General features: G+C 39.7%; 1 protein-coding gene across 3 annotated transcripts in view; it reads right to left on the bottom strand.

The window, feature by feature from the left end:
* Nucleotides 1–727: 727 nt before the first annotated feature.
* Nucleotides 728–13,953, bottom strand: part of ACSL5 (acyl-CoA synthetase long chain family member 5) — a 28,076-nt gene continuing 14,850 nt past the window's right edge. For all 3 annotated transcript variants that reach the window (XM_090145505.1, XM_090145506.1, XM_031597475.2), the window contains 20 exons: nt 12,208–12,393; nt 11,532–11,640; nt 10,808–10,872; nt 10,628–10,729; nt 10,187–10,286; nt 8,792–8,970; nt 7,674–7,706; nt 7,401–7,452; nt 6,775–6,848; nt 6,252–6,329; nt 5,870–6,004; nt 5,300–5,434; nt 5,126–5,221; nt 4,502–4,574; nt 3,902–3,990; nt 3,699–3,815; nt 3,120–3,263; nt 2,537–2,638; nt 2,069–2,140; nt 728–1,681 (listed from right to left, as the gene is read on the bottom strand). In XM_090145505.1, the coding sequence (XP_090001631.1) occupies nt 1,541–1,681; nt 2,069–2,140; nt 2,537–2,638; nt 3,120–3,263; nt 3,699–3,815; nt 3,902–3,990; nt 4,502–4,574; nt 5,126–5,221; nt 5,300–5,434; nt 5,870–6,004; nt 6,252–6,329; nt 6,775–6,848; nt 7,401–7,452; nt 7,674–7,706; nt 8,792–8,970; nt 10,187–10,286; nt 10,628–10,729; nt 10,808–10,872; nt 11,532–11,640; nt 12,208–12,363 (2,052 nt within the window). In that variant the 5' untranslated portion in view covers nt 12,364–12,393 and the 3' untranslated portion in view covers nt 728–1,540. The remainder of the gene's footprint in view (nt 1,682–2,068; nt 2,141–2,536; nt 2,639–3,119; nt 3,264–3,698; nt 3,816–3,901; nt 3,991–4,501; nt 4,575–5,125; nt 5,222–5,299; nt 5,435–5,869; nt 6,005–6,251; nt 6,330–6,774; nt 6,849–7,400; nt 7,453–7,673; nt 7,707–8,791; nt 8,971–10,186; nt 10,287–10,627; nt 10,730–10,807; nt 10,873–11,531; nt 11,641–12,207; nt 12,394–13,953) is intronic.

The following is a 13,953-nucleotide window of genomic DNA, read 5'->3' as shown; positions in this document are numbered from 1 at the left end:
ATGGACTAGAAATAGAACTGAGCTTAGACTCTGAAACAAGAGCAAATTGTTATTAATTAAAGCTTCAGATGTTTCACAACAAAGGCTGGTTATTTCCTGACTAACAAGCCTACTGGTTGTTTTCAAATATCTAACCAAAACATCTTAAATACCAAGAGGCATACCTCTTAAATTCCAAGGCACTAGCTGTAATTGTCAGAGAAGGAGAGTTGATATAGAAAAGCATCCCTCCATGTTACATTCTTAGAGTTGCATTACCTTTTAAAGAAAAAAAGCAAACTGATCCAAACTACTACAAGAACAGAAAGAAAGCATTAGAAGATTGGCTCAACTCTGTGAACCCCATAAATATTTCTAAAGATAGAGAATGTCAGTACTCACATGCCTAAGTAGTTTTCTAAAGAAACTAAGGAGGTTTATTTTGCCTTAAAACAAGGCATTGTATTTAATTTACTGTAGGACAAGCTGAGCTAGAAGAATAAGCTTATCCTGAAGGCTTTGACATATATTGCCTTACTAGAAGGAAAAGAAAGCTGATCAGAGGAGCAGCATCTTGTCTTGCCCTATCTTCTTGCCTCATGCTGCTGGAGCTGGAGCCAAGCCATGACAGCTCAGGAAACAAGTCAGCTACAGCACAATGGCTGAAGGAAGCTATCCATGACCAGACAGCAGTAAGGCTGCAGCTGAAATTCTGGTTGCCGCAAAGAAACAAATTACCCACACAGGCTTTGGTTTGAGTTTACAGTTGCAATTTATCCCATTTTATAACCTTGAGAAGTTGAAGAGTTTGAGTTACTAGGCTCATAAGTTTATAAGTGTACTGGCTTTATAACTGCCGTTGCATTTGAGAACGTGCTAAAAAACCAAAAATCTGAACCAGTGCCTCCTAAAGCATGAATTATGTTTGGTTTAGACACATATTTCATTAACCATTTGATGCCAAACTAATCACGCTTTCATTAAAAACGACCTACAGTGGTGCAGTCCAAGGCTAGGAGCAGGGAAGTTCACTTTGTTATTGCTGAGCAGATGTTAAGCTCCTATTCATATTGTCACAGCTCAAGTTGAGACCGGTGTACTGAAGAAGTTCTACCATCCTGAGCGAAAACTGAAGTGTTTTCTTCCTGCACTCTCTTTGTGAACCACCTCCCTCCTACCCCACCCACAACACAACTGCATGAAAGTGTTCAGTCTGATTGCAGATTAAGCCACAGAAGTTCAGAATGGAGGTTATAGTTGGAGCAAGAAAACAGCTGCCTTGTAAAGGCTGAGGCTCTTCAGTGTGTGTGTGCTTCATTCACAGCCCAAGGAAATCAAAGTTCAAGCTTTGCCTGGAGATTCCATGCTCAGTCCTCTAAGATTGGACGTTGCCAGTCACCACCAGTTATACTGTAGCTATCTTCATCTGAAAGTCATTTTTCATAGGATGCCAGAAACAATATATTAAGTTCTCCTTCCACTCAAGCTTGTGTTCTCCAGAGGTCACATAGTGTTACAGATTTGTTTAGATACTCCATGAAGTTTAATTTAAATGAGTCACTTATTCCTGCATACTTGAATAGAGGGCTTCAATCTGCTTCTGGAAGACTTTAACAAGCTCTGCTCTCTTTGCCTTCAGTGTTGGTGTCAAGAGTCCATTTTCTACAGAGAACAGCTCTGTGTGAATGTACAGGTCTTTAACCTATAAAAGAGTACAATTTTAAAAGTGATTCTTACAGTATTACATAGAGCATAAACAACAGGTCTTCCCAGCCTCAAGCTTAGGGCAACATTTCAGTCTCAAGAGCTCTAGTAACTAAACTGCTTCTCTGATGCAGGAGTTAAACTTCTAACTGAGAGTCAGCCTGTGGGAAACCCACATGTCATTCCATAGCAATTGCACCTGTTGCTGCATGCACCCCTCTGCCTCTTGGTCAACAGACAGGTAACTAGCCAATGATTCCATGCCTGTTGCATTCACTTGTCCCAAGCAGCTGTCTTAGGTCCCATTCCAGCAAGAACACAGACTTCCCAGCCATTGTATTAGCAATACAAGTACTTGTGACAAGCAGGATTGGAAAGTACTCACTTGTTCAAAGGACTTAAGGCCAGCTGCTTTCCCCAGTCTAACCAGATCTTCTAAAATAGCTTTCTTCACTGCCTGGAAGAGACAGGAACAGTGTGGGTAAAGCTACCATTTGGTAATTGGCTCAGGACCACAACCACTGCCCTATCAGAGAAGTGAGGTTGGCAAAAATACATGTATACATTTCAGCATTCAATATTTCTCACATTAAGACCATGACAAGGACATGTCTATCTTCTCACTGGAAAACAAGGAGTTGTAGTCCTTGAAATTTCCAGGAATACCTTTATTAGTTCCATCTTCTGCTTTAAGGATATTTGCATGTTTCATACAGCATTAAGCCAATTTAATTTATAAAAATTATAATTTATAAAAAGGGGGGTAAAAAATGAAGCCAAAGTAATGCATGATTGGATTTCAGAAAAAAAAAAATATCTTCCTATAACCCACTGAAAAGGTGAGGCCACTCACTGGATTTTTGCAGATATCTTCATAGGAACCCTTTACTCCCAGTTTTGCTGCAAATTCTGGAAGTGTCTCAGCATCAGGAACCACTATACCTATTAGACAAGACTGAAAACAAATAGAAGTAGGACAGACGTGGAGTTATCGGGATTGTCTATATGAGAACTTGATAGTTAATATATACCAAGCTAGATCTACATCCCCATATGTTTCCAGAATTTGAAAGGTAGCTAAAAAGACTTCATCTGTGTTCTGACAGCAGTAGTCAAAGTGCTCATGCAGTTTGTTCTGCACTAACCACTCCAGCAAATATTACTCACTGGTAAAACAGTAGAGCAACTGCACAGAGCTCACATGACATATTAATCCCATACAAGTATGTAATTAACCTTTACCCAACTTGCAACTGGATACCAAGATTTCTTTAGTGTAAAAAAGGGAAGGTTGTAGAAAGGATATTTCTATTGGCATTGTGCTGTCAGGGACAAATCTTGTTCAAGCACTGGTATACTTTAATGTTTATGCTCTGATCTTCCAGAAATCATTATGGGAGGAATCTTACAGGATGCTCATTCTTAATATTACTTACCCTCAGGCTTTCCCCGTGTACAAAGACTTGGGCTACCGCAACACTTCTGATATAGACATTTTCTATCTTCTCTGGAGCAATGTATTCTCCTTGTGCAAGTTTAAATATATTTTTCTTCCTATCAATGATCTTCAACGTTCCATTCTAGAAGTTAAAAAGTGGAGGCCATTAGTTTCAAGTCCCTGTCTTGCTTCTCTGTGCAGCAGAAGATAATGAGTTGTTGTAAGAAGGACATATGCTAGCCTGGTACTTGTTTTGGCTCTCTACAGAATAAAAGGACACTGATTTCTCCAATTAGCTCAGGACAGGATTAGACAGTTCGTTATTTTTCTCTGGCAAAAAATGAGATACTTTGTTCTTGTGTTCATGTGACACATTCTTAACTACTGGCCTAGCAGGTATTATGCAAGAGCTTGAAACCTGATTGGTCTTTGGAGCTTTGTCTGGAGTTAACATGGTGGACATTCAGCAAGGTAATTTGTAAGGCTTTTATTCTGGAATTTATCTGTCCAGCTTTGCAGAGTACAACTAATAAGGAATTCACATCCAAGGGATGGCTTATATTAAGCAATTACTCACTGGCATCCATTTCCCTACATCTCCTGTGTGAAGCCACCCATCTTTGTCAATTGCTTCTGCTGTCTTCTCAGGGTCTTTCAGATAACCCTTGAACACATTTGGTCCTTTTATGCAGACCTACAGCAAGCACAGGATATTGTTAGTTAGATATTGTTAATCTTATGTTTCAGTATTTTCTGACGCGAACAGGAGATGGTACCTACCTCGCCTTCATTGTTTGAAGAGAAGTAGTTCATTTCTTCCACATCATCTAGTTTTATGATATTACAAGCCAATGGGGGTCCAACATGGCCTAATATTAAAAACAAACAAACAAACAAACACAACAAAAAAACCAAAGGTTTTTGTTACAGTTTGTGGATTTATATATTCTAGAGATGGGTCTATATGATATAAAACTTGAAAGACTAGGTCTTTGAATGATTTGGGAGAACTCAGGCATCCTCTACATATGAAAGACTTAAGTGATACTTAGTGGATCTATTCACTACTTTAGTAAGAATCAGTACTGTTTAATGTGGTCTGATACCAAAAGTTCAACAACATTGCCATTTTCAGACACTCAATGCAGGAAAAGTAGCAGCTAATTCTCAATGCTCAGAGCCACTTACTGTCTAATCAGTCATACCAACCATGTGCCATGCTTGCTTTCACAGACTTCCTATTTAGCATATGAGTGATTGTTGCTACCAAGAATCACTTTGAAGCTTAGCACCCAGAATTTATTTGTTATTGAACTTAAAGTTTCAGTGTCACTTTCTATTGGCAGTTGTGCAAGAGTTTACAAGTCTCAACTACCATACCTGTAGTCCAGTCTCCAGGCATTGAGAAAGTACATCCAGCTGAACATTCAGTCTGGCCATAAGCTTCGAAGACCTGCGTGAGCAAGGATAAACATCCTTTGAACACCCAGCCCCCAATATGAATGAGCTCAGTTTAAACTATACCTTGCACATGTCTCCATCTAAAGAAGAAAGCCAAGACAGTGTCACTGTATTTCAGACTTCCTGATCTTATTGGTGTGACTAGACATTCTTCAAGTTCAGCTATCCAAATCTTGCTCTGAGCACCTCATCCTCTGCACTCTGATCTGAAATGTGCCACAGTGGGAGCTTGTTCACTGTCAGGATAAGCCACAAAGCACAGAGGCAACTGCCTGACTTGCTGAAGAAGCTTCATGTTGCTATTTCTGCTGCCCTGTTCCTCTTCCTGAAGCCTACAGGATGTTTTTGCAGTACTGTTTTTTGATATCAATTAGCCCTGCAGAATTTTCCTCCGCTGCAGGTAACACTAATCAAGAAGCCTTTAAATACTAAAGACCCTGACAGCAGTCCCTTCAGGCAGAAACTGAGGGGGACTACAACTGTCTCACTCATTATGTCCAGGTGACTATCAAAGAGATTTTCAAGGAAGAAACCTCAGCTTACCTGACAGCCCAATGCTGATCTGAGAAATTTCAGGACAGAGGGAGATATAGGGGCTGCACCTGTTACCATTATACGCACTCTTCCACCCATGGTTTCCTACAAGTGAATTAGAAGCCATCAGATCAAACTCCCAGTATTATACTGCTCAGGTTACTTACACTTGGAAGAGCTTACCTGAACTTTTTTGAAGACCAGCTTATCCAAAAGGCTGTCATTTCGAATTACACCCTGTTTCACTTCAATCATCTTCATAGTTGTAGCAAAATTTAACAGGAATTTTTTCACTGGTGTGTTTGCACCACTTTGTATCTGCAGGAAGAAAGTATCTCTGAGGTCTTTATTCACAGCTATACCTCCAGTTCTTGCTTCATTAGGAGGCACAGTGCATTACTTTGTTGCTGTAAGATTTGTCTTCATTAATGCCATGCTCTAGGAGATGCACCAAGGGGCAATGCTAATTTGTACTGGTGCTGTCACACTTCAGCAACAACAAGGACTAGTGATGCTTCTAGAGTAGCTTTTGTTTGTTTGTTTCTGAAAATAAACATAATCTTTCTGAACAGCAGCAGTCCTATCTCAGTCACAACTGTTCTTGTACTTCAGGGATCTTTAAAGAGTTCCTTCTCTTAAGGAATAATTAACCTAGTGGTGGTGTTCATGGATGCAATCAATTTGTATTTAAACATGTATACTTGCTTCGATACATGAACATTAAGATAATTTAGCTAAAAGTTGCTCACGTACCTTGTCATATATTCTATTGAGCAGTCTTGGTACAACTGGAAATATTGTTGGCTTCAAGGTTTTCATGTCATCCGTTAGCAATTTGATGTCTCCTTGGAAGAAGCCCACTTTTGCTCCACAGCTGTATATCACAGTCTGAAAATTGACCAGATGTTAGCCAAGGATAATTCATAGCTTTGTCAGCCACAGTAATTTCCTATGGAAAGCTGCTTGATTTCCAGTGACCAGTAGTAGCTTAGGAAAGGTTGGGAATGGTCTCCAGGACAGTCTTTTAACCTCTATTACATGTCATAGCCATTTAGGTATAACCTCTAGTAAGTGTTACTTTCCACAAGTTTATACATTCTACAAAGTCTTAGTAGTATGTACATAGTCTACTTACCTGTACAACTCTCTCAAACATGTGAGCCAATGGAAGATAAGATATGCTGACATCTGAACTTGTACACTCAACTGTGTCCTACAGGTGAAAGAAACAGAAGCACATCAATATTCCATATGCCTGTTTGAGAAGAAAGTGAATAAAATTTGGACCAGGTTAAATAATTTGAAATAGATGCTTTTAAAAGACTGAAGCAACTCAAGCTCATCCGTCATCTCTTCAAAATCTGCAGCTGCAACTGTGTGAAGTTTGGGACAGGATACTAAATCAGGTTTAATTTCATGTTTCAGCAAACTAAAAATATGGTAGTTTAGTACTGCTGGCATATAGGTCTGGCTCAAGAACTCCTCAAAAGTTACTCAAGGTCAAAACAACATGTTTGCAGTACCATTCTGCCTTGGAAACATGGGCACTTAGGAAAGCATGTGTATATTGGGAATTAATAGTTTGCATAAAATGCCCACAGTAAAGCCATTTTCATAATAGTCACATAACCTAGAGATGACTGTTAGCAATAGCTTACCTCTATGGTTCTAAGGAAGCCAGCAGCATTTGCAACAACATTTTCATGTGTCAGCATGGCACCTTTGGGGTTACCTTTGGAGAAATCAAAGTCAGCTGTGGGTCCGACTGCACTTGCAGTCAGTTGCCTATAGCTTGCTTGGCTCAGTCATTTCAAGTTATCTTGGTATTAGGCTTAGTCACATCATACACTGTCTTAGGAAATCACAAATATGCCTCATCCTGAGTGCTTTCAACTGTAGATATTACATAAAAGGAACATCTACTGTAACACCAGAGAAATTAGGAGCAGCACAGAGAATGCTGAAACAACGTGCTTCTATAACCCCTGTGGATCAGAATACAGACACAGTTAAACAACCAGGCCCTCTTTATTTAAGGCTAAGACCTTAAATGTTGTCCTACCTTATGAAAAATACACTTGGTTAGTCTCCTCTCCCTCAGCTCTAAGAAGCTTTGTCTTTGTGCATTTCACTTGTACTGACAATGTCCTCAATAGAACTGCAGTGGTGGTTTGATATGATTCTAGCTTCTTTATGTTGTTAGGATTTCGTTTTTTGCACTGGATACTAAGTGTTTTTAGCACAGAGCGTTTGAATAGAGAAGCGTCAACATGCAGCCTCTTACCTGTTGTTCCACTGGTAAAACACACAATGCAAAGATCTTCAGGATTAGGAGGCTAGAGGAAAAAGCCACATCAGGTCAACAATGTAAGTATTATTATGTTACTAGTCAGTATTTACATATGCTTACTAAAGGGGGATCAATCAGGAGTTCTGTTTGGAAACAGCAAGGCAAGATACAAAAAAATCCTGCCAACCTCCTTTCCTAGCAGCCTGGCAAGAGGTCTTTTCAGAGACTAATTTCTCAAGTTTAGAACTGTTCCACAGAGATACTTACAACTGGTTTTCTGATGTTGTTTCTTCCCAGCTCCTAGATTAGAGAAAACAAAACTTAAGATTGCAACATAAAAATACATACCAATAGTACTGGAATAGGTAATTATATTTCAAACGTGATAGTTTCAAGAGTCCAAGTAAAAAAATCATTTTCAGTGAGAGAAGTTGGCCTTCCTGCATTTAGTACCTATAACTTGAAAAAGCTGACTTGACCTGAGATTGTGAAAAGCATGAATTTGACCATGTAGAAAGTGATCAGAGCTACTTAAGGAATTTGGAAGTATTGAATGGAGATTTTTCATGTTATTTAATGTAGTCCACATCTCTTACACTCCATACCTACACCTCAAATCTGGAATTTAAGCCTAGTATTGGTGCATCAAAGCAGCCAGTAATTTGCACATAAAGTTTCAATTAGACTTAACTGTCAGCTTAGAAACCTGATAAATCCTGTTACAACTACAGCATAGAATCATAGAATCACCAAGTTTGGAAAATACATCCAAGATCATCCAGTTTAACTATCCATCTATTACCAGTATTTCTCCATTAAACCATGTTCCTTAGTATAACATCTAAATGTTTATTGAACACCTTCAGGGACAGTGACTCAACCACCTCCCTGAACAGCCCACTCCAGCATCTGATCATTCTTCTGGGGAAAAAATTTTCTTAAACCTGAAGCTCCCCTGGCACAACTTGAGGCCATTCCCTCTAGTCATGAAATTAGTTACACAGAGAAGAGGCCAACCCCCACCTTGCCACAACCTCCTTTCAGGTAGCTGTAGAAAGCAGTAGGGTCTCCCCTGAGCTTCCTCTTCTTCAGACTAAATAATTCCAGTTCCTTCAGCTTCTCCTCATAAAACTTGAGATACGCTAAGGAAGTTAGTGCATATTGAGTGTTCACAACACTTGGGCACAACTTCGGTCAATGGTTTGAACTAATGGTTTTTGACTAATATGTCAAGTTTCAAAATGACTGCTCATTGAGTTCTCAGATACAGGTGTGACAACTGGATAATGCTTACATTAAAGTGTCACTGTTGCCAGAGAAGTTCCAGATGTCTAGCTGGCAAGGTATTCCTCTGCAAGATCAAGCAGAAGTCTTTAGTCACCTACCTCAGCCTCCTGTAGTGCTAGAATTTCAACTCCCACTTTAGCTCCTCTGTCCTTCAGCTCTTTATCAAAGAGATCCATAAGAATTATAGTCTTCAGGCATGGGGTCTTTCCTTGCTCACAGTTTTCAAGCAAGATTTGTGCTTTGTCCGGCTTGTCGCAAATCACTATGCCTATGTCAGCTACAGAAAAGAAATTACATTTCACAGTTTGCTATGAGGACATGAGATACTAGTGAGTGACAACGCAGCAGAACATAGACTATAATATTCATTTATGTACATGTAATTGATTTATATTCATAATATTGATAAATCCATTTCCTTTTGGTTCATATGAATTCACTGGCTAGCATGATAGTGTTAAGAGGATTTATTCTCACTAAAACCAGCAGACTATATAGGGCAAATCTCAGGTTTACCCAAAGTGAAGTCCTTATGCTGAGGAACTGAAGGTAAACGTCTTCAGTCACAGTCAAAACATGTACTTGTTCTTTTGGTATTACTATAAAAAACTTAGATTTGTCATCACTGATTATTTATTTTTAGCCATCTTCTTTAAATCTAAGGAATTTCAGATTAGTTTGAAAGAGGTAGCTCAAATTCCTTGCATAAACAAGAGTTGTATGCAATTACAAAATCATTAAGACAGCAGAGAAATTGGGTTTGTCTGAACATGCTGGTTCCCCATTAACCTTGTGAGTCACAGCTGTGTAGTCTTAAAGCAAAACCTGTTGGTGAGATTTGCCAGCATAACTGTTGAAGTGATTTTGCTTGGCAAATCCTGTTCATAGGTGGCAGCTTAGCTAGTTGTGACAGCAGTGAATTTTTACTTCATCCCTACCCTGTTCTTCTCTCATACTAGGGAGAGAAAGTTTGAAGATGTATTCAAGCTCCCTCATACCAAGTTTTTTTTTTTTTTTCATGATGGCACACTAATTGCTACTTCTGTAGAACTAAACAGATAGCTTTAGGCTAATCTCTACCCCTCCACACTTTACATCCTAGAATTTTTTAAATCAGACATGCATCTAGTCTTAATTTGCATGCAAGTCTGTCTGTACTGTCTGATTGTTTGGCAAACAGTGTGGGAGTTCAAAATTGGCAAACCTCAAACAACCAACAGTTTTTGAGCCCTCTGATTGCAGCATGGCCCACAGAATCTAGCAGATCTTCTCTGGACTTGCACCCAAGATACTAGGCGATAGAGGAAACACACTGCCTCTTCTAGGTATTAAATCATACACCCTACAAAGTGGCTCTACAGAAACAAAGTGTCTATACAACTACAGGTCAAAGCTACTCTAATTTTTGCATCAAGTTCTTTGCTCTTTAATGTTCCCAAAACAAAGCTTCTTAAAGAAATTGTTATTATAAAATAGCTGAAGTCAGTATTTACCTTTGTTAACAATATATAGAATGGCATCTGGCCCCAGGGTGTCATAGAGTGGAACAGCAACCATTGAGTAAGTGTAGCAGGCATACTCAGAAATGATCCACTGAAGAAAGAAAAAAGAGCTGAGGTATACTAGCAGCTCACAAAACAAGATTACCTGGAGAATTCATACAGCTTAAATAGCCCATGCACACGTTAGTAGTGGTGTTTCTATAAGCAGTGTGTCTATGAAATTCTTACAGTATCAAAGGTTCAAGATCACCATTTACAAGCCCAGCACAGTATGTGCCCCATGAATAATAAGGGAAGTGGGAGGGGAAAAGCCAGTTGTAATCATTCCTCATTTGGTCCCAAGCTATTTAACTAGCAAGTTGAGCAGACCCTCTTCTCCTCAGGATGTCAGAATATTTTGGGAAATAGTACTTTTTTTTTTTTTTTGCTTACCTCCGGCCTATTCTGAGCAAAAATGCCAATAAACTGATCTGGTGATGGTTTACATCCTTTCTGCAGAAGCCCTGATCCCAGATGTTGAGCTCTATCCAAAACCTGTAAGAAAATTGCCCCCTGCTTTAGTGCTACAAGACAGCACTCCAAGTTAGATTATCTGTCATGTATAGCACTCACCTGTTTATAAGTCAGCCACTGATAAGGTTGATTAGGTTTTCTGTATCCTAAACAGTTGCCATTTCCTAATGAAAAGATCAAAAAAGCAGCTGTAAAGCTCAATACTGAAGCTGCATAGCAGTTCAAAACAACACTGTAAATGGAGATTGTTTTCAGACGTCCATTTAACTGCATGGAGCATTCAGGTGTGCAGTGTCCACTGTTAAGTACTCTGCACAAACTAAAGTTGTTAGGCTGTTTGCTTCATCCTTACAAGCAATACTTCCAGTGTCTGGCAATATTTTCCCATTTCATTCAGCTTGAAATAGCTTGCAGGCTATCATGTATTTCCATGTCTGTGATCCCTGAAGCCATACAGACAGGGACACATTCCTATTGTAAGCAGGCAGTAATTTAAAGTTAAAAATAAATGCTTCATAAGACAAAGCAGAGGGATGTTTTGCTCCTCCCTTCCTACCCCACCCCAAACTTAGTGTTGCTGTCTTCACTGAATTCTACCACCGTGAGCTTCTGATGTTTGCTCCTGTGCAGTCTGCCAACTAATCCTACTTCCATAACAGTGGGGGAGAAATATGGTCATTTGTCACTTCACCTCACAAAAGTTTAGGAAAACTATTTGATAGCCTTAATTATTACTATTGGCAAGAGGCAAGATAAAAAAATTCTGGAACCATTTCATTTACTTGTGAAATGTTAAGTATCAACTAGCAGCTACAAAGCTTACCAGAAGCATGCAGTCCTCTCTGGAAAGCTTCGTACAAGGTTTTAGTATCTTCAAAGTAATAAGAAAGCAGGTTATTATCTGTCAAGAGTGCAGCTCTTCTCGCTCCTCCCTAGGAACAGAGCACAGTTATGAATTAGTGCACAGCAGCTGCAATGCTATTCGTTCCAGCCAATCACAGCAGTCCCCTTCAAGGCATTTGAATACTATTGCATTGTGCAGGAAGTCTCATTTTCCTTCCTGGTTTTGATCTACTCAGATACTACTCGTATGCAGAGGAATTTTCTAGATTACCCAGATTAATATTCAGCTGTAGATTACTAAACAGACCTTGACTAACATTAAGTGCTACCACTTGCATAGTTACATGAAGTCTGCCATCTTGGTCTATCATTAGCCATGAAACAAATAAAAAGCATTTATAGTACAGGAAAAAAGTCAGTGACAGCCAAGGACTTCTTGTAAAAAGCACACCTAACCCTGCTGGCAAGAGTTTCTGTCTCTTCCTCTTGGTGTCATAAGACTTCCCTTCTATGCACAATACTGCTGAATTGCACAGCAGAGAAGGCTGTGTATAGCAGAAATGAGAGTTTCCACTGATATCCAGAGTCAAAATGGATTGGTATTTAGAGCAAGTCTGTCAGAAATAATCCATCCCCACAAGAAGAATAAGCATTACCTCAATTCCCACTGACTGCTTGTTCAAGTCAACAGGAGGTAAAACAGGCTTTGGCCTGCTTAGCACCCAGAGGAAGGTGAGAGCTCCAAGTGCAATAAGAGTAAACAGTGCTGGTGTTGGAAGCGGTGAAAACAAGACCTGGAGTATCCAGATCATTGTGCTGGATCAGTGCAGCCAGAGTTGAACCTGAAACAAACGAGGTTTAGTAGGTATGAGTTCGAAGCACTCACTACCTGTAAGCCAGGGTTAGTTAAGTACTTTGTTAAGCAATACTACAGATCGTTTCAGCTCTTTGCACCTAAGGACTCCTGGTACAATAATAAAGTATGCTTATGCAATGCTTTAAGCCTCTTAGGAGATCTCAAGTCACCTGTCTCTGTAAATCTTAATCCATTCTGCATCCACCTCCACAAAAAGCTGAAGTCCAGTGATGTCAGGCAGGCAAGAAACAAATGTCAACTTTTTCCTATTCAAGACTAAAATCTGCCTGATTTATATTATATATATATATATCAGTGTATATATATATCAGATTAAGTATTAATTTTTTTTTTCTAAATGCCTATTGTTCAGATGTGAACAGTAGAAGAAAAACACCACAAGATTACAGTTGTCTAACAGCAGGAGGTATTGCTACAGTATACACAAGTGTAAAGACTGTGTAGCAGTCTGCAGGAGAAGCAGTGTCTTCATGATCAGCTGCTCTTACTGGAAATACAGTCTATGCCTGGGAAGTGTTTCTCATGCTGGCAGTGCTCTGCCTGAGATACTGCACAACACCAAACTCTGGACTTCTGCTCTCAAAACTAGTGACCTAGAAGTCAGAGAGTGCAACTGAAATCTTGCTGGGAAATACAGAAGCAGTTTTGCTGCTTGCATCTTATGGCATCTCTTCCTTCAAGGGCAGGCAGGTAAGCAGAAAACTGAGAATGCAGGATTTCCTCACAAGAGATACAAAGAGGCTACCTCAGCTTCCTCTCCTAGAATCAAGTACGTTAGTTTCTAAAGTGCTCCGATATGTTTCAGATTGAATAGCCAATGCAAATCTAGCACAGATGACTGCATTTGATCTAAGTGAACTGACTTATCTCTCCTAGTATCTAAATAGGTATGCAGGACATGACACTTCACAGTTTACAAGATGAATAACTGCACCCCTTCCAATTCCTTCATGATTAATTGAGGAAATCCAGTCAGTAGATAATATGCCAGCTAGCAACTAGCTACATTCCTATACAGGAACACTACCAAACATTTTGGAATACTGAGCTCCTGGTTTCCTTCCATTAGAAGAACCCAAGAAAGCTGATGGTATTTTTCAAACAGTCAATAAATTCAGCCATGTCCAAAAGTCAGAATTTGGATCACCACATCCAGACTGAGCAGGGCTAGATCACCTGCATCACATTTATGGTTTTGTAGCTTTCAATTTTCAGTGACTGTGTTAACAGTCCTGATCTGTTCTCTGGTGACAAACAGATGCTTTGGCAGCTCATCATCTGGATAAGAAAGGATACCTTGGAGGCTTGATGTTGAATCCACACTACCAAAAGCACATCACCTGAAATGTACCAACTCCCTAGACCTACTTATTTTGAGTTACAGCGTGCACGTCAAACCCCTGATCTTCACCTCAGGCACTGAAAGGACTGCCCCCCAAAAATGGTGCTACAGCAAGAATGGCAAAAGCTCCTGCCTTATGACTCTGCATCACTATCATGTCTGGCCACTGGACACACACCTAGG

The sequence above is a fragment of the Phasianus colchicus genome, chromosome 8, assembly GCF_987193195.1.
Source record: "Phasianus colchicus chromosome 8, bPhaCol1.hap1.1, whole genome shotgun sequence".
Classification (NCBI taxonomy): domain Eukaryota; kingdom Metazoa; phylum Chordata; class Aves; order Galliformes; family Phasianidae; genus Phasianus; species Phasianus colchicus.
Note: the sequence above shows the minus strand (reverse complement) of the source record. Positions and strands in the feature narration are given on the sequence as shown.